The sequence below is a fragment of the Bactrocera neohumeralis genome, chromosome 4 (genome assembly GCF_024586455.1).
Source record: "Bactrocera neohumeralis isolate Rockhampton chromosome 4, APGP_CSIRO_Bneo_wtdbg2-racon-allhic-juicebox.fasta_v2, whole genome shotgun sequence".
Taxonomy (NCBI): Eukaryota; Metazoa; Arthropoda; class Insecta; order Diptera; family Tephritidae; genus Bactrocera; species Bactrocera neohumeralis.
In genome coordinates, this window is record NC_065921.1 from 79,075,603 (window position 1) to 79,103,567 (window position 27,965).

The 27,965-nt window shown below is 38.4% G+C and overlaps 4 protein-coding genes and 2 long non-coding RNA genes across 10 annotated transcripts in view; 2 read left to right on the top strand and 4 right to left on the bottom strand.

Moving 5' to 3' along the window:
- Positions 1-34: 34 nt before the first annotated feature.
- Positions 35-10,371, bottom strand: LOC126757171 (cytochrome P450 6g1-like). 2 transcript variants are annotated; one of them, XM_050470864.1, is made up of 4 exons: positions 10,228-10,371; positions 1,377-1,849; positions 504-1,295; positions 35-411 (listed from the first exon to the last, which is right to left on the bottom strand). In XM_050470864.1, the coding sequence occupies exons 2-4, from the start codon at positions 1,839-1,841 to the stop codon at positions 109-111; spliced, it is 1,560 nt and encodes a 519-aa protein (XP_050326821.1). In that variant the 5' UTR covers positions 1,842-1,849; positions 10,228-10,371; the 3' UTR covers positions 35-108. The 2 variants fall into 2 exon arrangements, with proteins under 2 accessions (XP_050326821.1, XP_050326820.1); XM_050470863.1 differs by lacking the exon at positions 10,228-10,371 and adding an exon at positions 4,775-4,859.
- LOC126757185 (uncharacterized) overlaps positions 235-27,965 on the top strand; it is a 30,313-nt gene continuing 2,582 nt past the window's right edge. Inside the window, exons 1-2 of the long non-coding RNA XR_007666702.1 lie at positions 235-333; positions 20,596-20,653. This is a non-coding gene — a long non-coding RNA (uncharacterized LOC126757185). The remainder of the gene's footprint in view (positions 334-20,595; positions 20,654-27,965) is intronic.
- On the top strand, positions 842-11,505 carry LOC126757186 (uncharacterized). Its single transcript, XR_007666703.1, has 2 exons — positions 842-941; positions 11,378-11,505. It is a non-coding gene; the product is annotated as an uncharacterized LOC126757186 (long non-coding RNA).
- Positions 10,476-27,795, bottom strand: LOC126757170 (cytochrome P450 6g1-like). The gene is given in 5 exon segments (XM_050470862.1): positions 10,476-10,882; positions 10,940-11,445; positions 11,448-11,730; positions 11,806-12,284; positions 27,700-27,795. Coding segments are annotated over 4 exon segments (1,563 nt in total). The 5' UTR covers positions 12,277-12,284; positions 27,700-27,795; the 3' UTR covers positions 10,476-10,579.
- Positions 18,087-20,159, bottom strand: LOC126757177 (uncharacterized). 2 transcript variants are annotated; one of them, XM_050470874.1, is made up of 3 exons: positions 18,951-20,159; positions 18,176-18,566; positions 18,087-18,118 (listed from the first exon to the last, which is right to left on the bottom strand). In XM_050470874.1, exons 1-3 carry the CDS (start codon positions 19,200-19,202, stop codon positions 18,114-18,116), a joined length of 648 nt encoding a protein of 215 aa, XP_050326831.1. In that variant the 5' UTR covers positions 19,203-20,159; the 3' UTR covers positions 18,087-18,113. The 2 variants fall into 2 exon arrangements, with proteins under 2 accessions (XP_050326831.1, XP_050326830.1); XM_050470873.1 differs by having other exon boundaries at positions 18,087-18,566.
- LOC126757168 (cytochrome P450 6g1-like) lies at positions 20,301-27,795 on the bottom strand. 3 transcript variants are annotated; one of them, XM_050470860.1, is made up of 4 exons: positions 27,700-27,795; positions 21,633-22,111; positions 20,766-21,557; positions 20,301-20,673 (listed from the first exon to the last, which is right to left on the bottom strand). In XM_050470860.1, the coding sequence occupies exons 2-4, from the start codon at positions 22,101-22,103 to the stop codon at positions 20,371-20,373; spliced, it is 1,566 nt and encodes a 521-aa protein (XP_050326817.1). In that variant the 5' UTR covers positions 22,104-22,111; positions 27,700-27,795; the 3' UTR covers positions 20,301-20,370. The 3 variants fall into 3 exon arrangements, with proteins under 3 accessions (XP_050326817.1, XP_050326814.1, XP_050326815.1); XM_050470857.1 differs by lacking the exon at positions 27,700-27,795 and adding an exon at positions 27,527-27,647; XM_050470858.1 differs by lacking the exon at positions 27,700-27,795 and adding an exon at positions 22,534-23,357.

Below are 27,965 nucleotides of genomic sequence, written 5' to 3' on the forward strand. Positions count from 1 at the left end.
CGAACTTAGCCCTTCCTTACTTGTTGTAATACAATTTGTTCAAGAAGTTCGCTTTTTATTTCAAAAAATTAAAATTGATATTTCGAAATTAATTCGAATTTCGAACATTCACTGCCTGGCATTGCGTTCATACCTTTTGTCATTGACAAACTTCAAGTACATTCTATCTTTATAACTTAGAAATATGGAAAATGGATCAAAAGTCATTTCCGACGGTGTCTTCTCACATGTGGTCACATAATGATTCTTCAAAATATGCACCAAACCGACCTTCGACTGCAACAAACCGATGCGACTACCAATACAGTTACGTGGTCCAGTGCCGAAAGGAAGGTAGGACATAGGCTTATGGGTTTTCTTATTCTCGGCGTTGAAGCGTTCAGGATCGAAAGTGTCCGGATTGGGCCAAAACTAGAATTAAAATATTGTCGTAACCATAAAAGTTGCTTGGAACTTCAATTAATTGTCTAAGTACTGAGCTAGCCGTAGCTAAACCAACTCACCTCGGGGTCACGCTGTATGCCGAAGATTGGTATATAAAGAGGCATACCTATTGGTACTGTGTAATCGTAAAACGGTTTAAGATCGAATTGCTTTTCCCCCTCCTTCGGCAGATATTCACGATCGAGAAAAGGTAGTACTGGATATAAACGCAACACTTCGTCTAATACCATACTCAGATATGGTAGATTATTGATAGTCTCATATGACATTGCACCCTGTTCAGCTATAAGAGCTTCACAAATCTCATTTCGCAGACGTTCTTGTAAGTCGAGTCGTTTGGATAATTCGTATAGAGCAAATGTCATCGTCGAAGATGGCCCCTCAAAACCAGCTGACAGAAATACGGCAGCTTGTGCTGTCAACATATCCTGTACCTGAGCATTATATTCGCCCTTCGCAACTGCTTCTTCTTTAAGGCTCACCAACACATCGATGAGGTCGTTACGTGTTACTTTGCTCTCTTCTCTTGACGCCATAACATGACTGATGGTGCCACGTAAAAAGGAACTAAACTCGGTTGTAAAAATTTTAATACGCAATGTAGAGACCCACTTGGGAGCGAAAAAGGCTACGAAGAAGTCAATGGCACGACGGAGTGTAAATGTGAGCAATTTTCGTCCTTGAGTGCGAAATTCGCCGTTTGGATTTACAAGACTGTTGGCTTTTACACCAAAAGCGATGGTGGCAATCATGTCGGTGGTGAAGTTTGCACAAACCTCTTTAACTTCAGTTTCGAAAGCGTCGTCTGTTTTCGCAAACGAATTCAAATGGTCTTCCAAATTCGTACCGATCTATAGGCGCGTAACGAGGGATACACATAGTAAAAAATATATATTAATACAAAAGCTATGTATATTTATGCGCATACTAACCTCAGTCATTAGTGGGTACATTTGTTTGATCTTTCCCGTTGTGAAAATCGGCGTTATTTTCGTTCTTAAATCCTTCCATTGTGGATTGCGTATGAAAAATAGATTATTCCAACCCAAAGCGTCATTGTGTGGATCACAGCCGGCTGACCGATTGGCGAACTTTTCGAATTCCTTGATTAGCACGGATTTTATAAGTTCCGGTTCACGTAACATTAACGCTGGCCTATTGAATATGTAAATGCCGACTGCCGCAGCTTTTGACATTCTAGCGTCTTTATAAATGTCCGATAGATATAGATAGAAACTGTTGCTCATTGTAAACAAAACTTGCATATTGCCAATCAGTGGGAATGGCGTCATATAGGGAATCTTATTGCGTTTCCAGTAGCCATACGTGTAGCGACACCAAACGTAGACGAGCGCCAAGAGGGCCGCCAAGAGGCAAGCAGTATTTACCGACAACATTATGCGCACTGTTTTTGAAGAGCGTAGATGGTAAGCAGAGTAAAGAAAAATATTATTTATAAGTTATTTTGATGGATAATATAACATTTAGGCTAATTTCTGGATTGAACTCGAGCCCTATGTATATAGTATGTGCTACCGTCTATTTGTAGAAGCAAAGTATCTGTGCTGTACAAAGCTGTAGTTTCTTTATTATTTTAAAATCAATAAATTTATATATAATTTCAGTTAGAGCATTCTTATGAGGACTGTAATATCCTTCCAGTAGCTTTCATTGATCGAAACGTAGCTAGGACGACCTTTAAACCCCATAATTACCAAGGTTAGCCCTAAAATCTTTAAGCCACGCGATCTTCAAAGAGCTCCCTCTTATCGAAAACGACAGTTGTTCGGTAACCCTTTTCGTGAAAAAATGTTAAAGCTGACCATTTCGAGAGCGATATACGAGAACGATATATATCATCGTTCAACCACCGTATTCACCAGATGTGGCTCCATGTGGTTTTGTTCCCCAATGTGTCTTGTTGCCAAATTGAAATTGCCTCTTCGTGGAACCCTTTTTCAATCAAAGAGATAAAGCAAAATTCGCTGAAAGGGCTGAAGGCCATCCCAAAAAGTGCTTAAGAAAAGAGTTTCGAGGACTGCAAAAATGTATTACATCTGGTGGGGATTATTTCGAAGACGACAAAATAAATTTGATGAATAATTAGATATTTTGCGTTTTATTTACAATTTCCGGGTACATTTTTGTCATAATATATGCAGGGGTTTTCAATAGGGCACTATAAAAGTAGACCGTATTTCTTTTTCCTTGATGATCAAGGCCGGCACGTTACTCTGTATGAGAATCGCTACCGCTCAATGATAATCGAATATTTTTGACCCAAATTGTATGATACGGACTTGGACAATATGTGTTTCCAACAGGACGGCGCCACAAGCCACACAGCGAATGTCACAATTGATTCATTGAAAACCATCTTTGGTGAACGTTTTATCTCACGAAATGGCCCAGTCAATTGGACTATTTTCTGTGGAATTACGTCAAGTCTATGGTTTATGCCAACAACACGCTGGGACTGATGAGCTTTGTACGAATATCAGACGTGAAATTGCAGCAGTATCGGCCGTTTTATGCGGTTTTCCGTCGAAAAGTGTGTTCAGCGTGCGGACGTCTGCAAGTGTGCCCGTGGTGGCCATACAAAAGAAATTGAATTCCATACATTCGAATTTAGTTTCACATGAATAAAGAATTTCATTGATATACCAAACTGTTTTTGTATCATTCTTATTGAAAAACTCTGTACATATATATATTTTCCAAATTTTCACGTTTTACTATTAACTGATTTTTATACCCTGAACAGGGTACTCGTATATTAAGTTTGTCACGAAGTTTGTAACACCCAGAAGGAAGCGTCAGAGACCCTATAAAGTATATATATAAATAATCAGTATGTTGAGCTGAGTCGATCTGTCTGTCGGTCCGTCCGTCCGTCTGTTTGTATATATACGAACTCCCCTTTGTTTTGAAGATATCGTTTTGAAATTTTGCAAATGTCATTTTCTCTTCAAGAAGCTGCTCATTTGTTGGAACTGCCGATATCGGACCACTATAACATATAGCTGTCATACAAACTGAATGATCGGAATCAAGAGCTTGTATGGAAAACTTTCGCATTTGACATGGAATCTTCACGAAATTTGGTATAGATTATTTTTATAAGGTAACAATATAATCTCTGAAAAAATTGTTCAGATCGGTTAACTATAGCATATAGCTGCCATACAAACTGTATGATCGGAATCAAGTTCTGTATGGAAAACTTTCACATGTCACAAGATATATTCACGAAATTTGGTATAGATTATTTTTATAGGTAACAATGTAATCTGCGAAAAAATTGTTCAGATCGGTTAACTATAGCATATAGCTCCATGCAAACCGAACGATCGGAATGAAATGCTTGCATGGGAAACTTCCTCATTTGACGATATATCTTCACGAAATTTGGTATGAGTTATTGTTTATAGAAATAATGTAAAATCACAAGAAATTGTTCAGATCGGCTCACTGTAGCATATAGCTGTCATACAAACCGAACGATCGGTATCAAGTTCTTGTATGGAAATGCATTTGACGTGGTATCTTCACGAAAACGTTTTTTCTTGTATATATTATTTTTTTTTTATAAAAATATTTTAAAAGTTTAAAAAATTCCTTTTTTTTTAATTTTCAATAGTTTTAAATTTGTTTTATGGTTTTTGCACTAATAATATTGATTAAAAAAATATTATTATTTTCATATTTTTTTATTTTTATTGTTTTTTCTTTTTTTTTTTTGTATTTAAGTTTGAATTTAAACGATTTTTAAAAGTTTAAAAAATACTTTTTTTGTTTATTTTTAACAGTAAATCGGTTTATGGTTTTATTATTTCAAAAAATGTACTTTATATATTTTTATTCTTTTTTGTCAAGACTTTTTTTTTTGTTTTTCTAAAATTTTTAAATACAATAAATTTAAATTGTTTTTTTCTGTTTATTTTTAACAGTAAATCGACATAATTTATACAAATAAATCACTTTTAATTACTTAATAAATTTATACTGCAAATTTTATAAAAGAAAAAATTTTTATTTTTTTAAAATTTTTTTTAAGAATTAAACATACTAATTATTTTTTTTTATTAGTTAGCACTAACACATTTAAAAAACGCAAATGATATAATATATATAACACATCACTTTTTGTAATTACACCGACAAAAACTTGATCATATAATGATTATAAAAGAAAACATTCCACTATATTATTTTTAATCATAACTCATTTTTAATTGCAGCTTTCAGTTCTAATGGAATTAATATTAGTTAGCTCCACACATTTTTTTTAAAAAAATACTCATCTTTTTAAATTATGTATATAGTACACCTTGAAGAAAAATAACGCTATAAAAGAAGTTTTAATTTCTGCCGAACTTCAGTAACGCGCTTCCACAATAACACTAAGTATGCTAGTCCTACAGGCTGGAGCTTTTATTTTCTGTCTGAAACATACATACATACATAAGTCTTAAGAGATTGTTAAATGTGCATTAGGATGTTTGTAGGGGTACGTGTGTTTATGTATTATAAAATGTATCAGACATATGTACATATGTAGAATTGTGTTATCAAAAACTTGGGCATTCCGAAAATATAATTTAAATTTGCAATTCTTTATCTTTTGTGTATAAACATATGCATATATACTTTAGGGTGCTTCAAAAAAATTTGTTGGAATTTTTTTCAACTCTTACCCCCTCAAATGTTAGTGATTGACAAAGAAAAAATCCTCCCTCAAGCCAGGCGCTGTAGCTTAACTTTAAGGGGTCGCTATTTGTTTTTAGGTGCCCATACATTTTACATAGGAATTTTCTTTTTTTCATTCAAACTAAAATTTTACCAACTAATTTTCGTTTCTCAGAAATAACCATCACATATTCATAAAGTTGGCTTTTCAAACTTTAACATTTCCACGAAAAAAATTATTATTCTCAGAAACTATATTTATTTTTATTGAAAAAATTGCAAATTTCAAAACACTATATGTGACCTGGTCTACGGAAAGGCGGCTTAGGTGTCAAAAAAAAGGAGAACAATTAATGAGATAACGAGAAACTGACGATTATTTTTAACAGTTTTTCCCAGAAAACTAGTATTTGCGCGTTAGCTCCCTTTTCGTAGACCAGGTCACATATTTAATCGTCTAATTGAGATAATCAAACTTTGTCGCACAAATTGAAAAAAAAATTCAAAAAAAAATTAAAAAAAAATTTTTTGAAGCACCCTAATATACACACATACATACATACATACATAAATAAACCGCTACATATATTATTTATCAATAATCAATTGCGAAAACTTCAAATAATGCACCGGTAATGACGGCTAAGACGTGCACATGCGTGTGTGGGCGTGAGTGTGTGGGTGTTTCTTAAACAACTTATTTAAATGCTTTGCTACTTGCCAAGTTTTTTAATTATCAAACAAATTAGACGTAGAAATAAATAAAAACAATCATTTGCATTCTATAATTGTGCACAGTGATGCAATCAAATTTGAAATAATAACTGTTGATAAACGCGTTTTACGGCTGGCTTGGTGTTAATTACATAAGCACATGCGTGTATGTGTGTGTGCCTCTAATAAAATCGGGTGGGGCTGTGCCGGGCACACGGCTGTTGGTTTTAACGTGAAACGTCTATGTTAGCGAATCGCTTTTAAAGTTAAAGATTGCAATGAAAATAAGATTGACGCTGTTTTAAGTATTTTAATAAAAAAAAACAGCTACATAATAGAAACATAAATTACTTATTATTACGATTAATATACGACAACAATTTTATTTAACACTAGCTGACCCCGCAGCCGTTGTCCTGCGTGAAATTATGTGTTTTGAAATGAAAAGAAAGTTAAATTTATCATTTAATTTTTTTCAATGTAAGGCAGCATGATAAACAACAGTTTTTGGTTTCTGTTCTGGTGCGTAAGTGTACAGAAAAGATGGTTTTCCAACTGGTGAGCACGCCACGTATGTATATCTGACCGTGTGAAACTCATAGTATTGCCAAATTTATGCCACACACCATGCGACTAGCCTTGTGTCCTGTTGATTGTCATCTCAAATGCAATTTTCACTGGAAACGGCATGCGTTTGAACTGAAATGGCAAATCGTTAGAGTTCAAAGAAATTCTTAGAATCAAGCATTTCCTTGTATTCGATAGGGCAGATTGCGGAACATAATAACGACAGATCCAACTTTGAGACGCAAATGATGCGGTGGCATCTCAAGCCTGTGCAAAGAATTTAGAAATTCCACTGGATAATTCACGGCGTCGTCTTCATTGTCAAGACGATCGATCGATTTGTATGAGTGCAAGTCTCCCGGAATTTAACTTTGAATCTTCAAGTTTAAGTCAACAACATCGGTATTTTTGGCAGCTAACATTGCGCATGCACTTAAGGAATCGTACTAACGATAATTTGTCCAATGTCCGAACATTCGTGATGAGTTCATCTTTCGTGAATTGATAAACGGCAAATGGAATTGATATCAAACCACCGGAAGTATAAACCGGAATTGACCCATTTCCAATTTTTAGCGAAGACGATGTAAAATGTCTTCGGCAATGTCATTTTTGTTCGTATTCCATAATTGACGCAGATTTGAAGGCTGATATGTCGAAATGTTTATCGCGAAAAATCGCGAACTTCAACTCGTCAATGTTAATTTTGTTGCTGGAGTGGAAACACCGCCGGCTATGCTGTATTTTCTGGGTTGAAATACACTCTCCAAATTAACTGCGAGACGCACAACAGTCGGAAAACGTTTATGAATTGCCAAAGTACCATGTAACTAAGTATGGATATCTATCATTTCTAGTTTGTGTTTCCGAAAGAAAAGCACGTGGTTAGTGTTTGATGCATTTATCGTCAGACATACAAACCGAAGTGGGATTGTGGTGTCCGCAAGGCCCATGAACCATATTGGTTTTCATGAATTCGTATACGAGGGCTGCTATATATATTTCTGGCCTAATAATGAAAATAGGAATATTTATCAACGAAAATGGTTTTGTTGTTTTGCAAAATATACTCCATCAAGATTTATACACTTTTGCATGCGCTCAAACCAATTTTCGAAGCACTTTTTCCACTCCGATTGAGACACCTCCAAAACATGGTTTTTGAATGCTTCAACAACATCTTCTGGCGACGAAAATCGTTGACCACGCATTATTTTATTGATGTGTGGGAATAAAAAGATGTCATTGGGTGCCAAGTCAGGGCTGTACGGCGGATGACCCATCAATTCGACGTTTTGGCCGGTCAAAAAGGTGCTGGTTTGAGCCGATGTGTGAGAGCTCGCATTGTCATGGTGCACAATGATTCGTCTTCTCTTGTTCGTTTTTCGAATTTCTCCGAAGACTTCAGGCAAACAAATGGTGGTGTACCACTCAGAATTAACCGTCCTACGTTGCGCAAGCGGAACAGTCGCTACATGACCAGTTTTGCCTAAGAAACAGGCGACCATTTGCATCGAAGTGCTTCTTCCACGAACAACTTACGTTGGATTTGGCTCGTCTTGGAAGACCCACACGGTTGATTGCTGTTTTGTTTCGGGCTCATAAGCACAGATCCATGATTCGTCACCTGCGACGATCTTGTAAACGTCTTTTGAAGCACCGCGATCGTATATTTTCAGCATTTCTTAACACCAATCCAAACGAGCCTTTTTTTGAGCGATTATCAAATTGTGCGGGATCCAACGAGAACAAACCTTTTTTACGGCCAGGTGTTCATGCAATATCGAATGTATGCCGGTGGGAGAAATGCATTGGCATGCCTCTATCTGAAGGTATGTTACATAACGGTCTTGCATTATCAGTGCACGTACGGCATCGATGTTTTCTGGCACAACGGCTGTTTTTGGACGACCTTCACAGAATTCGTCTTTGAGCGAGCGTCGGCCACGATTGAATTCGTTGTACCAGTTTTTCACAGTGCTATAGGATAGTGCTTCATAGCCATACAAAGATTTTAGTTCATCGATGCACTCTTGTCGTGATAATTCACGTCGAAAGTTGTGAAAAATGATCGCACGAATATGTTCACGAGTTAATTCCATTTTTTGGCCGAGATGAATTTTTTAATTCCCTGTAAATAAAACAATTCACGATTAAATGACAAAACGTTCTGAGTGATGTTATGCTAAAAAATGTCAAACTTTCCATTGGAAATGTCAGATTGCACCTGGCAACACTTAGTGTTGCCTAGGCCAGAAATATATATAGCAGCCTCCGTAATACTGGATCTTTCTCTGCATCAGGAATTTCAGCAGAAATGAACTCATCAATTTTATCTGGTGTAACCACCATCCAAAAAGGAATGTGTGCGTGCGGCAAACCACTCTTTTGCCACTCAACAGAGTACATCTTGCAACTAACAGCACCACATATACGTTGCTTCAAGATAAAGCCCATCAAACATCGTAACTGTTGTTTGAAAAGTCGTGCTGTGACATCGTGACGATCGCTTGCTGATTGACCGCGATCCATAATTCCGCACGTACATATGTCACCGCATCCTGGGAGTACTTCTTGCCTTGCCTTGCCTTGCCTTGGGCTGCCATACGTTGATGGCAAAAAGAACGCCGATCGATATTAGGGCTCTTCGCAATTGACCACTTTGTGTGAAACACACATAAAGTTTTCACTGCATAATTTTCAAAAATTTTTCTTTTGAATAGCCGGAATAAAATAGCAAGCGACCGGAATTGAGCGATTCAAATAATTTACAAATCAAAATATTGAAAAAAAAAACAAACAAAAATTGAAAAAAATTTATATGGAAGAAAGTTATTTTTTTGAATATATCCGATTTTCCGACTTTTCCTTATGAAAAGTTTAAGGTATTTTTATTTCTAAACCTTCCCCGATCCACAACGAACAATCTCTGAAAATTTCATCAATATTGGTTCAGCCGTTCTCTAAGCGTTACTAACAAACAAACATTCATTCGTTTGTATGGGAAAAAGAAAAGGGCTGTTTTTAGGGGTTTTCCGGGAATTATTAGAATTTTTCTTTTCCGTAAAAACCATCCTTGAACCTCAACGAACCTTTTAAAAAAAGAATTGGCAAAATTGGTCCAGGCGTTTTTGAGTTATGCGCTTACCAACATATTTTGCGATTCATTTTAATATATAAGAAGACCTATCTGTCAGTGATATGTGAAATAAGCAACATACGGCATAATGTCAACATTAATATTTCTGGTGAATGTACAGTCTATAGTGGTTTTGCCTGATGTTGTCGGTGATGTTTGTACGTAGTTGAGGCCGAAACAAGATCAAATTGACGCAAAAGCTGAAGCCGCTTGACCACCAGAATCGTCGTATGTTCGTGAATTGGGCTGAGCAACAACTTGAAAATTATCCAGATTTTCATCGAAAAATCATCTTCAGCGAAGTGGCTCATTTCTGGCTGAATGGCTTCGACAATAAGCAAAATATGCGTTATTAGTCAGACAGCAATCCACACGTATTCCATAATACCGGACATCCATTCGTGAATAGACAGACAACATGGGGACCTGGATTTCCAGAGCATTTCTGGCCGATATGCAAAACGAGGTAAGGCAAATACTTATACACACATATACCGAATGAAGTTCTCGATAGGTCATGATATTTCGCATAACCTCATTCTATGGCGAGAGAAAATTCTTATAACAGTTTTTAGATATTTACCAAAGAGGATTCCTTTCTTCAGAGAATACATTTGTTTGATGTGTTTCGAGTTTTGAAAAACTATTAGAGTTTAAGTTTATACAAATTTTACCTTTGGATACCCATGTAAGCTCGAAATGGAGATATATGACGCCACATCTCTGGTTATGCTCAATTGCTTCTTCCTCTTCCTGCGCCACAATTAGATAAGCTCGATCAGCGCAGAGAACGCCGCAAAGCCTGCCAAATAGAAAAACAACCACTTGGACGGTAGTAAAGTTCAGATGACGTATCTACAATCTCACGCAGCCATCATTACGTAGGCGTTGTTTCGCATTCTTTTAAGGTTTCAGTAACACATTTTCATTTTTAAGTTATTTTAAATACTTTTTATTGAAGAAAAAATGTTAAACCATTTTCAATTGTACCGACACTTTTTCGAAATTAGTTCGAATTTCGAACATTCACTGCTTAACATTGCGTTCATAGCGTTTGTCATTGATAAATTTCAAGTAAATGCCTTCTTTATAATTTAAAACTATTGACAGTGGATCGAAAGTGATTTCCGAAGGTGTCTTCTCACATGTGGTCACATAATGATTCTTCAAAATATGCACCAAACCGACTTTCGACTGCAACAAACCGATGCGAGAACCAATACAGTTCCGTGGTCCACTTCCGAAGGGAAGGTAGGACATAGGCTTATGGGTTTTCTTGTTTTCGGCGTTGAAGCGTTCAGGATCGAAGGTGTTCGGGTTGGGCCAAAACTAGAATTGAGAGATTGTAAGTGCGACTGGATTTGTTTAAATTTTAAATTCTCTCACCTCGGGGTCACGCTGAATGCCGAAGATTGGTATATAAAGAGGGATACCTACTGGCACTGTGTAATCGTAAAACGGTTTAAGATCGAATTGCTTTTCGCCCGCTTTCGGCAGATGTTCGCGGTCGAGATAAGGTAGTACTGGATATAAACGTAACACTTCGTCGACTACCATACTCAGATATGGTAGATTATTGATAGTCTCATATGACATTGTACCCTGTTCAGCTACGAAAGCTTCACAGATCTCATTGCGCAGACGCTCTTGTAAGTCGAGGCGTTTGGATAATTCGTATAGAGCAAATGTCATCGTCGAAGATGACGTCTCAAAACCAGCTGACAGAAATACGGCAGCTTGTGCTGTCAACATATCCTGTACCTGAGCATTATATTCGCCCTTCGTAACTGCTTCTTCTTTAAGGCTCACCAACACATCGATGAGGTCGTTGCGCGTCGCTTTGCTCTCTTCTCTTGACGCCATAACATGACTGATGGTGCCACGTAAAAAGAACTGAACTCGGTTGTAAAAATTTTAATACGCAATGTAGAGACCCACTTGGGAGCGAAAAAGGCTACGAAGAAGTCAACGGCACGACGGAGTGTAAAGGTCAGCAATTTTCGTCCTTGAGTGCGAAATTCGCCATTTGGATTTACAAGACTGTTGGCTTTCACACCAAAAGCAATGGTAGCAATCATGTCGGTTGTGAAGTTTGCACAAACCTCTTTAACTTCAGTTGCGAAAGCATCACCATTCTTCGCATACGATTTCAAATGGGCTTCCAACTCCGTGCCGATCTATGTTACGAGGGATACACATAGTAAAAAACATATATTCATTTAAAAGTTAGGTACTTTGTTGCGTGTACTAACCTCAGTCATTAGTGGATACATTTGTTTGATCTTTCCCGTTGTGAAAACCGGCGTTAATTTCGTTCTCAAATCCTTCCATTTTGGATTTCGTATGAAAAATAAATTATTCGAACCCAAGGGATCATTGTGTGGATCACAACCGGCTGACCGATTGGCGAACTTCAGGAACTCCTTTATTAGCACGGTTTTTATAAGTTCCGGTTCACGTAACACTAACGCTGGTCGATTAAGTATATAGATGCCGACTGCCGCAGCTTTTGACATTCTAGCATCCTTATAAACATCAGATAGATATAGATAGAAACTATTCCTCAGTGTAAACATCACACCCATATTGCCAATGAGTGGCAATGGCGTCATATAAGGAATCTTATTGCGTTTCCAGTAGCCATACGTGTAGCGACACCAAATGTAGATGAGTACGAGTACCAAGAGAGCCGCCAAGAGATAAGCAGCATCTATCGGCAACATTATACGCACTGCATTCGAGTATTGTAGGGAGAGTAGAGAAAATATTTGGAGGAAAAGTGAGAGAACAATATAGTATAAATATTTTTAAAATCAGAAGTTATTATAAAAGCCGTTAATTAATTAAACGTTATTCCGATTTGTGTGGTGAGCAGAGTTTATCAGCTGCAATTTTGGCAATTTGTTCGTATACTGCGTCGATTTAGACATATCCATCTGTATATACGCGAACTAGTCTGTCGGGTTTGATCGATATTTGAGATATCGATCTGAAATTTCGTAGATGTCATTTTCTCTCTAAGCAGCTGCACATCGTTGATATACTTGTATATCCTGTCGGACCACTATATCATATAGCTGTCATACAAACTGAACGATCGGAATCAAGTTCGTGCATAGCACTTTTATTTATTATTTTTAACTCTTTATTTACCTTAAAAAAAATTTTATTTTTAAAAGAATTTTTTAATTTTTGTCGATCTTGGAACGCGCTTCCACAATAACACTGAGAATGCTAGTGCCAGTGGCTTGAGCTTTTATTTTCTGACTAAATCGTACTGTATGTATAGAAGGATGATTGCATGTCGTTAAAAACTGAACTGACAAATGCTCATTATCTTTACTGAATAATGACTAGTATGACGTGCATACGCATTATTGAATGTGTGTGTGTGGGGATGAAATTAAACAAATAATTAAAATGCCATGCTGCTTACACTCGTAATAAATAAAACATTGCCATTTCTTTGTACTAATAATCAAACTGCCGTAGAAGTAAAAAACGTGTTTGCAGTGTATAAATATAAATATGTATGTATATAATACAACAACGTCATAAAATATGATATAATATACGACTAATTGTCAATAAGCGGTTTAACAAGGGGATTATATAATAATAATTAAGGGATTATGGTAAGCACATGCATGTAAGTATGTTGTAATAAATCAAGGTTATCAGCTGGCCGCGTCTTTCAAAGCCGTAATGCCATATACTGCAGAATTCAGAGTAGTCTTTATTGGCGTAGACACCGCTTACGTGGTTATAGCTGAGTTTTCAACAGCGCGCTAGTTGTTCTTCTTTTTCCCTGTTTGGAGATTCCAAGTGAAGCCAGCACCTTCGCCACCTGAAGGTCTTCCTCTTCCTCTGCTTCCCCCGGTGAGTCCTGCGTCGAATACCTCAGAACTGAAGTGAAGTCCATATGGACAGACGCCATGACCTAGTCAGCAGTATTCGCCGTTGCCAATGCGCAAAGGACCAAAAATATGCCGCAGAAACTTCCGCTCGAAAACTCGTAATGCCGACTAATCAGTTGTTGTCATCGTTCATGCCTCTGCACCATATTGCAGGACGGGAATTATGAGTGACTTATAGAGTTTGGTTTTGGTTCGTCGAGAGAGAACTTCACTTCTCAATTGCCTACTCAGTCCGAAGTAGCGCCTGTTGGGAAGAGTTCTTCTGCGTTGAATTTCGAGAGTGACGATTTTGTTGGTGTAAATGCTGGTGATATTTAGTGCTGCAGCTCGAATTATTTTCTCCAAGAGCATATTGAAGAAGTCGCACGATAGGGAGTCGTCTTGTCTGAAACCTCGTTTGGTATTGAACGGATCGGAGAGGTGCCGATCTTGACGGAGCTTTTGGTATTGCTCAACGTCAGTTTACACAGCCGTATTAGTTTTGCGGTGATACCAAATTCAGATATAACGGAAAAAGGCAGCTCCTTTTCATGTCGTCAAAAGCAGATATGAAATCAACGAAGAGCTGATGTGTGTCGATTCTCTTTCACGGGTCTTTTCCAAGATTTGGCTATTGATTAATTTCTGGTCAGTTGTTGATTTCCAGGTCTAAGCCACACTGTTAAGGTCCAATCATTTCAAAGTAGAGGAGTGTCGCCTGAACCAAATGCTACACTACTTTCTAGGGCACTTCTGGCCGACTCGCAAAACGAGGTTCAGATATTTTACGGTTCTCGTTATTAAAGTTATTTAAAACTAGCTGACCCGGCAAACTTCGTACCGCCGTAATTTTATTATGTAAATATGTATGTATGTGTTTTCGAAAACCCCAAAGTTAATGATTACCTCAGCTTCGCATGGGTGATAATGAAATGGAGAAAATAAAACGATTTCTATTTTATTGCAATGCCTTGTAGTGTACAATGTTTTTAGTTTTTTCTCCTGAAGCAAAAATATATAGCGCCGACGGTTTGCCGACTCTCGAGCACGCGATGTACAACTGCCCATGCGATAAACACGGCAATTCAAGGTTTATTCCACACACTTCTAATGATTGACCTTGAGATTTATTAATCGTCATTGCAAATGCAAGGCGCACTGGAAACTGTAAACGCTTAAATTCGAAAGGTAAGTCTGTTGGCATCAGTGGTATTCTTGGAATAAGCACATCCTCGCCTTAGAACTTTCCTATGATTATAGTCGCTTCAATCAAATTATTCATAATTTTTTTAATGGCCTATCTTGTTCCATTGCACAATTTTGGCTGATTGAGATTTCGTAGCATAATTACTACAGAGCCAACCTTGAGCTGTAAATTGTGAAGCGGTAATCCAGGCAAATCCAAAGAATTTCGGAATTCAGTTGGATAATTGACAACTTCATATGGATTGGTAATAGAATCGATGGATTTAAATGAATGCACTTCTCCATCAATTTGACTCTGAGTTTCTATATTCAAATCATCTATGTACATCCTTATTTTTCGCTGCTAAAATGGCTCGTTCGCTCAACCAAGCATGGTTTTTGTAATTTACACTTGTACTTGGGAAAACTTTTGAAATTAATTCTTGCTTTGACGTTGTAAAATGACAAAAATTTGGGGGAAACGAAATAAGGCCAGTGTCAGTGTCAGCTTGAATTTTCCCATTGCCCATGTCTAATAATGCCTTCGAAAAGATTTCCGCCGATACGTCATGTTGTAACGCCACTCGCATATTCGTTGTTAATGTGATATTTTTTACGTATTTCCACAAAATTGATGTTTTCAAGCAAGCATTTATTTCATCAGCAGCTGTTGATCTGGGAATTACTGGAAGCGTTTGGCGAAAATCTCCAGCCAGTAGAATCATCGCGCCTCCGAAGAGTTTTTGATTGCCACGCAAGTCTTTTAATGTTCTATCGAGTGCCTCTAATGCTCGTTTGTGCGCCATCGTACACTCATCACAAATTATTAATCTACAATTTTGTAGCACTTTTGCCATTGCAGATGTTTTGGTTATATTGCATGTCGGTTGAACGATTGTTTGCAAATTCAATGGCAATTTCAGGGCAGAATGTGCAGTTCGTCCACCTTCTTATAATGTAGCAGCTATCCCAGATGATGCTACTGCCAGTATTATTTGACTTTGTGCCCGAATCGTATCTAAAATTAATGAAATTAAAAATGTTTTACCAGTTCCACCTGGTGCATCGAGGAAATAGAATTCGCCATTGCCGTCATTTACTGATTTCATTATTGTATCGTAAGCTGTTTTTTGTTGCAGATTTAAAAGTGCGATTTTATTTTGTACGGATTGACTTGAAGCATTTCTATCGTATTGCCGTTCTCGTTCAAATTTACGATTGAGTGCATCGTGCATAGGGCGATTAGGCGCAGGCATTCCTAATTCGTGCCACATCTTACCGGATATCATCACGCACAAATCCTCTAAAGTTATTAATACTTTATTGTGTATTTCCGTGCAAATTGCAAGATCGGGATTTGCCGTTGTTACACGTATTTGATGTAAAATGTCTTCAGCCATATTGTCTTTGTATTTGTTCCACAAGTTTTGTTGACTCGATGGAAAGCATGCTGAAATTATGTTAGCAAAAAGTGATCGAATCTGATGAGAAGTAGATGAAATAACAGCATCAGCGAGTGTATGATCCCAATGAATATCATCCTCCAGTAAATGTAAACGTTGACAGGCTTCTCGATATGTTGTGCACAATTCACCATTGACGGTTTGTAGATATTTAAATGAAGTTGGTCCACGAACATTAACTAATAACAAACGCAGGTAAAAACATTCGTCATTTCTCGGATAAATGCGCCTAAAGTCCTTGAATTACATTTGCCTACCCCGTTGTCCTTGTTTCTTTGGAACTTTTTGGATGATGCATTCCATGTAAAATATTTTGGCATTTCCGAGTAAAACAATGTTTTTGCAAATGGATCACTTGCGCATGTCTCGAAGGAACTTGTGAGCGTTGTCGCTGGTGGTCTCTCAGCTCTTTGCGCTGCGTTTTCTGTTGTGAAACTCTTTTGAATGAATAAACTCTTTGTCCATTTTCCAGGTGAACCGCTAAATGGACTACGGTGGGATGACGTTCGTGTATAGAAAAGGAAAATATTCTCCAAACCGCTTCTTCTTCTTCTTCTTAATTGGCGTAGACACTGCTTACGCGATTATAGCCGAGTTAACAACAGCGCGCCAGTCGTTTCTTCTTTTCGCTGCGTGGCGCCAATTGGATATTCCAAGCGAAGCCAGGTCCTTCTCCACTTGGTCGTTCCAACGGAGTGGAGGTCTTCCTCTTCCTCTGCTTCCCCCGGCGGGTACTGCGTCGAATACTTTCAGAGCTGGAGTGTTTTCATCCATCCGGACAACATGACCTAGCCAGCGTAGCCGCTGTCTTTTAATTCGCTGAACTATGTCAATGTCGTCATATATCTCGTACAGCTCATCGTTTCATCGGATGCGATATTCGCCGTGGCCAATGCGCAAAGGACCATAAATCTTTCGCAGAATTTTTCTCTCGAAAACTCGTAACGTCGACTCATCGGTTGCTGTCATCGCCCAAGCCTCTGCACCATATAGCAGGACGGGAATTATGAGCGACTTATAGAGTTTAGCTTTTGTTCGTCGAGAGGACTTTACTTTTCAATTGCCTACTCAGTCCGAAGTAGCACCTGTTGGCAAGAGCAATCCTGCGTTGGATTTCCAGGCTGACATTATTAGTGGTGTTAATGCTGGTTCCTAAATAGACGAGAAATTATCTACAACTTCAAAGTTATGACTGTCAACAGTGACGTGAGAGCCAAGTCGCGAGTGCGACGACTGTTTGTTTGATGACAGGAGATATTTCGTTTTGCCCTCGTTCACTACCAGACCCATTTTCTGTGCTTCCTTGTCCAGCCTAGAGAAAGCAGAACTAATGGCGCGGGTGTTGAGGCCGATGATATCAATATCGTCGGCATACGCATGTATATCTTCCCATTTGATATTGTGAAACTTCATCGTTATTAGAAGCTGCAATAAAAATACAGCCATGTCGTTTCCTTTGGTGACGTACTTGCAAACATATTTTATTGACTTCACCGAATTGCAGTACTCAACATTGCAATGCGCTTTAAAGGTTTTGGAGAGCAGCGGTGAATACGGAACAACCCATCTGTTGTTAACTACCACTTCCTTATTTTTTTACTTGCAACGTTATTGTTCTGCCGTTATCTTCTACAGAGCGGCGACGATACAGAGCGTAACCATCATTGCCTGTAATTGTATCAGCCGACAAAGCAAGCGGATAACGTTTCGAGCATTTGTTGTCGATCATACACGATGATTCATGATTGTGTTCGCCACACGGTCCATGAATCATGTTCTTCTTTGCTACTTCATACAATTGTGGATCTACTTCGGGATCAGGAATTTCTGCACAAAAATGATTAAGTCTATTTCATCTGGTCTTATTTTTTCGACCATCCACAGGAGAATATGCGCATGAGGTAGTTCTCTCTTCTGCCATTCTACAGAGTACATCCAACATCGTACGTCTCCGAAGACATGACATTTTACAATGAAGTCCATGAGCGCTTTGAGTTTCTGCTTTTTATTTGTTTCTTAACCTGTAACATAATAATTATATTGTAATGCATCATATGAACGATGTGTTTCACTAATACGCTGAAGGTTGCCACCAACACGCCGTTGAATTACAATGTCTCGAGAGTCCATATTCTCTCCAACCACTACAATAGCAACTTCGTTTAACACAGGTGCATTGAAGCGTCTTTCATGTTCACCTGCAGGTCTTTTGTCTGCTCTGATTACTATTTTATGATCATCTGTTGGCTTCATTTCTAAGGCTATTTTAAATAATTGAATCAATAGGTTATGTTCATGCAATAGTTGTTGCAGTTGCACAATGATCTCTCGTCTAGTTGCTCGATTAATGCCACAGCGCTGATTTATTTCAGTTTCAGAATTTCCAAGGAAATAAATCTGAAGATATTTGTATTCGCCATTAACTGATGGCAACAATGCTCCTGCACGGTGGTGAATTTGTCCTTGAATCTGTAATATTGAACATTAGTGAACGTTTTTAAAATAAGTTTTTTATAGTAGTAGTAGTTTATTTAACATATTGTGCAGTTTAAGAGTACCCAACTCTCAATCGCCGTAATCAAACCAGCGCAGCGCGTTGGTGCAATAATACAGTATTGTCACCAGACTTTCATACATATGCCAACTTATAGGTTGTTTGGAGAACGTAAAGTAGATCAAATTTCTTGCAAGTTAAGTGACTCAAACTAACAGCATTATTCTACATATACATACATAGGTACACTGCAAATGAAATAAATCTTTTAAAAATGTATGCTTTAGCCTCAATAGAATTTGCCCATCTATGGTTATGTTGGTTTGTATGTGATGTGTGTGACAGAAGAAAATAAATACCTTAAAAGTTGGATTAAATCCGCGTTCCTCAATTATATTTACACCAAATGCTGTCATTTGAAAGACACTGTTATACTTTTGAATATTCGGCAAGAAATGCTTTGATAGAGGTTCGTGTCCTAAAAGTAATGAATTCAGTGGTTCAGGTGGTGTTGTTAGTTGTGGTAATTTGATCTTTCCATTCGCACAACATAATCCTGACGGTTCTAATGGAAACTTTAATGCATTGCAATATTGACAAATAAAGGTCATTGTCCCAATATTGACTGTTTCATCGCCGGCATAATTAACTATTGGTTCATATCTAAGCGCCAAACGTTCATACTTAATTGTACCGGTTGATCGTCTGCTTTGTAGCCTCCTGCCTGAAGTCGATGGTATAGTTTCTTCCGTAGTTGTTGTAGATCTCACTTCTGAAATTCGCACTCTGTTTGCCTCCAAACGCTGCCTACGCTGTTCATCGGTCTAATTGTTCCGAAGATTATGCACTCGACTTGCATTACGTATACGCGTACGCCGACCGATAATGTGACGCTTTACTGGTGGCATTTTCTTTTAAATCATTAACACGACAATTAACCTCCAATACACAAAATACACTATTTTGCTTTTGCAAACAAACTGTAAGTAATTAATGTAAATAGTTTTCTTATAAATAACACCACGATAAACCTTTAAACACACTTATTCAATGAAACTGGAGACAAATTTATAAATTTGTTGCTAATAAAACTGCAAAAACCTGAATTAAAATCAATGAGTAGAGCGTATTAGTGCATATAAAGTAATAATAAATAACAAAAATTCATTCGTCTGTCCGTTTCAAAATATTTAAATACACATGTTGCCAGTATTGCTATTGAAAATTTTCACTGAATAATTTTCAAAAATTTTTCTTTTAAATAGCCGGAATAAAAAAGCAAGCGACCGAAATTGAACGATTCAAATAATTTACAAATCAAAATATTGAAAAAACAAAACAAACAAAAATTGAAAAAAAATGTGTTTGGAAAAAACTGTTTACTTTTTGGAACTATCCAATTTTCCAACTTTTCATGAAAAGTATAAGATATTTTTATTTCTAAACCTTCCTTGATCCACAATGATCAACCTCTGAAAATTTCATCAATATTGGTTCAGCCGTTCTCTAAGCGTTACTAACGAACAAACATTCATTCGTTTGTATGAGAAAAAGGAAAGGGTTGTTTTTAGGGGTTTTCCGGCAATTATTCCAATTTTTCTCTCAGTAAAAACCATCCTTGAACCTTAACGAACATTTTAAAAAAAGAATTATCAAATTTGGTTCAGTGGTACATTTTTGGGACTCATTTTTATTTATATAGATATAGAATATAGACAATTTTTAAACCAATTTCAATTGTACCGACACTTTTTCGAAATTAGTTCGAATTTCGAACATTCACTGCCTAACAGTGCGTTCATAGCGTTTGTCATTGACAAAGTTCAAGTAAATTCTATCCTTATAACTTAGGAATAAGGAGAGTGGATCAAAAGTCATTTTCGACGGTGTCTTCTCACATGTGGTCACATAATGATTCTTCAATATATGCACCAAACCGACTTTGGCCTGCAACAAACCGATGCGAGAACCAATACAGTTACGTGGTCCAGTACCGAAGGGAAGGTAGGACATAGGCTTATGGGTTTTCTTATTTTCGGCGCTGAAGCGTTCAGGATCGAAAGTGTCCGGGTTGGGCCAAAACTAGAATTAAAATATTGTCGTAACCATAAAAATTGCTTGAAACTTCAATTAATTGTCTAAGTACTGAGCTAGCCGTAGCTAAACCAACTCACCTCGGGGTCACGCTGTATGCCGAAGATTGGTATAAAAAGAGGCATACCAATTGGCACTCTGTAATCGTAAAACGGTTTAAGATCGAATTGCTTTTCCTCTTCTTTCGGCTGATATTCGCGATCGAGATAAGGTAGTATTGGATATAAGCGCAACACTTCGTCTAATACCATACTCAGATATGGTAGATTATTGATAGTCTCATATGACATTGTACCTTGTTCAGCTACGAAAGCTTCACAGATCTCATTGCGCAGACGTTCTTGTAAATCGGGTCGTTTGGATAATTCGTATAGAGCAAATGTCATCGTCGAAGGTGACGTCTCAAACGCAGCTGTCAGAAATATGGCAGCTTGTGCTGTCAATATATCCTGTAGATGGGCATTATATTCGCCCTTCGCAACTGCCTCTTCTTTGAGGCTCACCAACACATCGATGAGGTCGTTGCGCGTCGCTTTGCTCTCTTCTCTTGACGCCATAATATGACTGATGGTGCCACGTACAAAGGAACTGAACTCGGTTGTAAAAATTTTAATACGCAATGTAGAGACCCACTTGGGAGCTAAAAAGGCTACGAAGAAGTCAACGGCACGACGGAATGTAAAGTCGAACAATTTTCGTCCTTGCGAGCGAAATTCGCCATTTGGATTTGCAAGACTGTTGGCTTTCACACCAAAAGCGGTGGTAGCAATTATATCGGTGGTGAAGTTTGCACAAATCTCTTTAGCTTCAGTTACGAAAGCATCACCATTCTTCGCATACGATTTCAAATGGGCTTCCAACTCCGTGCCGATCTACGTTACGAGGGATACATATAATAAAAAATATGTATTAATACAAAAGTTAGGTACTTTAATGCGTGTACTAACCTCAGTCATTAGTGGATACATTTGTTTGATCTTTACCGTTGTGTAAACCGGCGTTATTTTTGGTCTCAAATCCTTCCATTGTGGATTGCGTATGAAAAATAGACTATTCGAACCCAAGGAATCATTGTGTGGATCACAGTCGGCTGACCGATGGGCGAACATCGCGAATTCCTTGATTAGCACGGATTTTATAAGTTCCGGTTCACGTAACACTAACGCTGGCCGATTGAATATGTAAATGCCGACTGCCGCAGCTTTTGACATTCTAGCATCCTTATAAACATCAGATAGATATAGATAGAAACTATTCCTCAATGTAAACATCACACCCAAATTGCCAATCAGTGGCAATGGCGTCATATAGGGAATCTTATTGCGTTTCCAGTAGCCATATGTGTAGCGACACCAAATGTAGATGAGTACGAGTACCAAGAGAGCCGCCAAGAGATAAGCAGCATCTATCGGCAACATTATACGCACTGCATTCGAGTATTGTAGGGAGAGTAGAGAAAATATTTGGAGGAAAAGTGAGAGAACAATATAGTATAAATATTTTTAAAATCAGAAGTTGTTATAAAAGCCGTTAATTAATTAAACGTTATTCCGATTTGTGTGGTGAGCAGAGTTTATAAGCTGCAATGTTGGCAATTTGTTCGTATACTGCGTCGATTTAGACATATCCATCTGTATATACGCGAACTAGTCTGTCGGGTTTGATCGATATTCGAGATATCGTTTTGAAATTTCGCACACGTCATTTTCTCTCTAAGAAGCTGCACATCGTTGATATACTTGTATATCCTGTCGGACCACTATATCATATAGCACTCATACAAACTGAACGATCGGAATCAAGTTCGTGCATAGCACTTTTATTTATTATTTTTAACTCTTTATTTACCTTAAGAAAAATTTTATTTTTAAAAGAAGTTTTTAATTTCTGTCGATCTTTTGTAACGCGCTTCCACAATAACACTGAGAATTCCAGTCCTAACGGCTTGAGCTTTTATTTTCTGACTAAATCGTACTATAGGTATATATAAAAGGATGTTTGCATGTCATTAAAAACTGAACTGATTTCATTATCTTTACTGAATAATGACTAGTATTGATATGCATTATTGAATGTGTGTGTGTGTGGGTGAAATTAAACAAATAATTAACTAACTTACACTCGTAATAAATATGTCAATAAGCGGTTTAACAAAGGGGATTATATAATAATAATTAAGGGATTATTGTAAGCACATGCATGTAAGTATGTTGTAATAAATCAAGGTTATCAGCTGGCCGCGTTTTTCAAAGCCGTAATGCCATATACTGCAGAATTCAGAGTAGTCTTTATTGGCGTAGACACCGCTTACGTGGTTATAGCTGAGTTTTCAACAGCGCGCTAGTTGTTCTTCTTTTTCCCTGTTTGGAGATTCCAAGTGAAGCCAGCACCTTCGCCACCTGATCTTTCCAAAGAAGTGAAGGTCTTCCCCTTCCTCTGCTTCCCTTGGTGAGTCCTGCGTCGAATACCTCAGAACTGAAGTGAAGTCCATATGGATAGACGCCATGACCTAGTCAGCAGTATTCGCCGTTGCCAATGCGCAAAGGACCAAAAAATATGCCGCAGAAACTTCCGCTCGAAAACTCGTAATGCCGACTAATCAGTTGTTGTCATCGTTCATGCCTCTGCACCATATTGCAGGACGGGAATTATGAGTGACTTATATGTAGAGTTTGGTTTTTGTTCGTCGAGAGAGAACTTCACTTCTCAATTGCCTACTCAGTCCGAAGTAGCACCTGTTGGGAAGAGTTCTTCTGCGTTGGATTTCAAGAGTGACGATTTTGTTGGTGTAAATGCTGGTGCTATTTAGTTCTGCAGCTCGAATTATTTTCTCCAAGAGCATATTGAAGAAGTCGCACGATAGGGAGTCGTCTTGTCTGAAACCTCGTTTGGTATTGAACGGATCGGAGAGGTGCCGATCTTGACGGAGCTTTTGGTATTGCTCAACGTCAGTTTACACAGCCGTATTAGTTTTGCGATGATACCAGGTTCAGATATAGCGGCAAAAAGGCAGCTTCTTTTCATGTCGTCAAAAGCAGATATGAAATCGACGAGGAGGTGATGTGTGTCGATTCTCTTTCACGGATCTTTTGGTTGTTGATGTTTTGGAGAGCTTTTAAAGATGTATTTATACAAATCTTACCTTTGAATCACCATGTAAGCCCAAAATGCAGATATACATATGTATGCCGGCACATCTCAGGGTATACTCAAATACTTCTTTCCCTTGTCATACCACAACGTATGCTGCTCGCTATTCGGCAAACACTCACGATTGATGAAGGATGTTGTCGGAGAGAGCCGCACTCCTTCGAGGATCATCAAGTAAATGTAAGGCATATGCAATAAGTGGTTGTAACTTACACTGCCATTGGGTGGATCTCGAAAACTAATAGCTTTGCTGGTTGTTCTGCCAAATCGTATAAGATGATCGCAATCAATTCAGAGTATGTCTCAAAGCTCGCCAATAGGAAAATACCCTTTTGTTCTGAGTCGTTCAAATGCCGCTGCATGTTCAACAACAAGTCGATAAGAACTCACTTTCAAGGTTTCCTCCACCAAACGCCGTAAATAGCTGGCGTATTTGCGCGTGGAAACTTCCGATTTTAGCGAACGCACCCATTTTGGGAGAAATAATATTGCAAAGAAATCGATAATCTTACGCAGACTGAGTTGGAATAGAACTTCACACTGTGTGCGCGTCTCGCAGCCACAATTGTGTAGAACTGCCGCATCGATGCTATACAATAGCGCAGCTGTGACGTCTACTGTGTGTGTCTTTGACCTCAGTGATCGCAGCAACGCGAACACTTTGTTGGGACGCGTCTTGTTTTATCTTACATGTGATATACCCTTTTAATAGTTCGGCATACGTAATCGGTTTCGAATACATTACGCTTTTGATATATCTACTAGCGAAAAGTTTGAAAATCTCTCGTCGACGCTTGCGTGATATCTCATATTTGGTCAAAGGTAGCGTTACACCGGCTTTTGGGTTTACTCTTCAGTTTTGGTAACAAAAAACATCACAGAGGGCAGCAAAGACCAATTTTTGTTCTTCCAAAAATCCGCGCTTTTCTGGCGGACTACTTCGCTCAAATTACGCACAACTTGCAGATAATATTCTTTATTGATGATAAGAACTCATGATGCAAGTCGCCCTTGTAATCAAAGGCTACTGTTAGCAGCACCTTCACATTCGACCTACAAACTTAAACAGCTTCCATTGCGATGATTGAGCTCAACCATTCACGGCATAAGCATAAACCCATGATTTTTCACCAGTTATAACCTTCTGGAGTAGATCTGGGCGTGCAGAGTCCAACATTTTCTGAGCAATGTCAACGCGAGGCTGTTTTTGGTCGAAAGTGAGCAACCCGATTCATGCCAAATCATTGGTTAAAATTGAATGGCTCGAGCCAATCGATATGTTTAGTTTCTCAGCAATTTCTCTAATGGCAATTCCACGATTGGGCAATACTATTTTCTTCACTTTATTAAAGCTTTCGTCATTACGTGCTCGGACGTTCAACACACTTTTCATCGGTCACATCTTCGCGATCCTCTGAGAACATTTTTCATTTTATTTTATACAGCTAACCCACGAAAATTCACAATTCGCGATATTTTTTGTACAAACCTCTTATTTTCGGCTTAACTTCGGACACCTAAAGGTATTATTTATTAAAAACTCACCAACAAGCAATTGTAATATCTGCCGTCGACTCAAGCTAGACAATCTCTTACAAGTTTAAGGTTTTTAAATCGCTTAAAAAATATCTCTTGAAATATCTTTTATAGATACCAGTCTCTAAAATGTGTCTCTCTATCTTTTCTGCTGTGAAAGGTATATGTTTTGTTTTCTTACTAACTTCCCTTCCGCAAATAAACATAATTAATGCAAAGTCTTCCCATTCATCTCAGATGCATACATAATTTTTAGAGAAAACAGCTGCAGCGCAAAGAGCCAAGTGCAATCTGTATTCCGGCGTTTCCTCATTATAAATTCAATATTTGACGAAATTAGTAGACATTTCCCAAAATACAACTCAACCAGTCAAGGTCAGGTCAAATAGTTCACTGTTCACATATCCGTCCGCTACTTTTCAATGTCATAAAATGCGGCACTCAGCGCACTGAAAACTACAGTCTTCGTTTTGTGCCGCTGATACCAAGACGCAATGTGGTTCGAAAGTTTACTGCTCTTATTACTACTTATTGGATTGGCATACGCTTGGCTGTGTTATCGGTATGATTATTGGAAGCGCCATCAGGTGCCATTTTTGACGCCCACTTACGGCGTGGGCAATTTAGGTGGGCTCTTTTCAATGCAACGCAGTCCAGCAGAGTTTGTGCAGCGTCTTTATGATCATCCGGAAGGTCGGAGCGAACCGTTCGTTGGCGTACATGTCTTCACACAACCGGCCATATTATTACGTGATCCTGAACTTGTGAAACGCATTTTGGTGAAGGACTTTTCCAAGTTTTGCGACAGGTGGGTAGCTGGAAACAGCATGTGCTGGCTTACAGTGGTTAGTGCTCATTTTCTGCGTTTATAGATTTTCCAATTCTGATTACAAAGGCGATCCATTGGGTTCTTTAAATATATTTTTTCTGCGTAATCCCGCTTGGAAGGAGGTACGCTTCAAGTTATCACCGTTCTTTTCCAGTGGAAAGCTGAAGCATATGTTTCCATTGGTGGAAGAGGTAGGTTGTCAGTGGGTTTCGTAGAACATATTACTCTTACTATTAGGTTCCATGGATAAACTTGTACACCCGGAATTAAGTGCGTTAAAAAACTGTGAGTCGTTTTACTCTTAAACTTTATCCGGAATATACTATACATATGTAAATCTTTGACAACAAGTCAATAAAATCGATTTGCAAACAATGCGCTAATGACCATAATGGCATAAAGTTCAAGATTTTGGTTCATTTCAACCTAATCTTTACTTTGCAACATCTCCATATCATAATTTTAACTTTTCTTAACAGGTCGGTCGCGAGCTCGAAAAATATTTGCTCTCTCAAACCGTTGATTGCAATGAAACACAAACTTTTATGATGGAAATGAAAGAGCTGTGCGCTCTCTACACTACGGACGTGATAGCGACTGTCGCTTACGGCGTTCAAGCGAACTGTTTCAAACAACCGAATGGCGAATTTCGGCGACATGGTCGCGCTGTGTTCAAGTTCAGTGTGAGGCGTTCACTAGAATTTATGGTTGTCTTCTTCATGCCACACCTAGTACCCTATCTGGGTTTCAAAGTAATACCACCTACCTCTACCGAGTTTCTGCGTTCCACAATCAACTATGTGATGGAACAGCGTGAGTTGTCAGGCAAAAAACGTAACGATCTAATCGATATACTTATTGAGTTTAAAAATTCGACCAAAAATAAAAAATCTGCCAGTGGACTCATCTATGAGGGTGACATTTTGGTGGCACAAGCGGCGCTTTTCTTTACAGCCGGCTTTGAGTCATCCTCGGCGACAATGTCCTTTGCACTGTATGAGCTTGCGAAGCATCCCGATTTGCAGCAGCGTGTACGTGACGAAATTGCCGCGGGTCTAGAGCACACTGGCGGCAAAGTGACATACGAATTTATCGAATCATTGGCGTATATGCAAATGGTAATCGATGAGGTATTGCGTCTCTATCCGCCGCTACCGTTTCTCGATCGGCAATGCACCGCGCCGGTGGTGGAAGACGGTTACTCGTTGGAACCATTTCACAAATATCGTTTGCCACACGGCATGCCAGTTTACATACCCGTTTATGGCCTGCATATGGATCCGAAGGTAAATATTTATTTTTTTGTAACGATTATGATACACTTACTCTTGCTAACTCTACCCACAGTACTACCCTGAACCGTCGAAATTCGATCCAGAGCGTTTTGCACCACACAACAAGAAACAGTTGACACCTTACACTTATATGCCATTTGGGCTGGGTTCGCACGCTTGCATTGGCGAACGCTTCGCTATGCTACAAACCAAAGTCGGACTCACCTATTTTCTACTTAACCACAAAGTGACGACTTGCGCGCGCACCAAGATACCCATGCAGCTGGATCGCAAGGCGGTCGTGATACAGGCCGAAGGCGGTATTTATCTGAATGTTGTGCGCAGTCCGCTATGTGAGCGTGTATAGTGTGTTATTAGCTGACGTCTACAGATCTGCGAAGAGCAGAGTGAAAAGTAAAGTAAAGAAAAGTATTTGTTGGCATATGATTTTAAGGGCCTTCAAGGTCCATTGCACAAGCTCAAACACGAAT

What these genes read in the sequence shown, in the direction of transcription:
- LOC126757171 (XM_050470864.1), bottom strand. Translation starts at nt 1,841, where the DNA reads ATGTTGTCGGTAAATACTGCTTGCCTCTTGGCGGCCCTCTTGGCGCTC. An exon ending in TGTACCCACTAATGACTGAG is followed by an intron (nt 1,296 to 1,376) that starts GTTAGTATGCGC and finishes ACGCGCCTATAG; the next exon opens with ATCGGTACGAATTTGGAAGA. An exon ending in GCATACAGCGTGACCCCGAG is followed by an intron (nt 412 to 503) that starts GTGAGTTGGTTT and finishes TTTTAATTCTAG; the next exon opens with TTTTGGCCCAATCCGGACAC.
- LOC126757168 (XM_050470857.1), bottom strand. Translation starts at nt 27,632, where the DNA reads ATGGCATATAAGTGTAAGGTGTCAACTGTTTCTTGTTGTGTGGTGCAA. An exon ending in TGTATCCACTAATGACTGAG is followed by an intron (nt 21,558 to 21,632) that starts GTTAGTACACGC and finishes CTCGTAACGTAG; the next exon opens with ATCGGCACGGAGTTGGAAGC. An exon ending in GCATACAGCGTGACCCCGAG is followed by an intron (nt 20,674 to 20,765) that starts GTGAGTTGGTTT and finishes TTTTAATTCTAG; the next exon opens with TTTTGGCCCAACCCGGACAC.
- LOC126757177 (XM_050470873.1), bottom strand. Translation starts at nt 19,202, where the DNA reads ATGACCTTTATTTGTCAATATTGCAATGCATTAAAGTTTCCATTAGAA. An exon ending in GATTTAATCCAACTTTTAAG is followed by an intron (nt 18,567 to 18,950) that starts GTATTTATTTTC and finishes TCAATATTACAG; the next exon opens with ATTCAAGGACAAATTCACCA.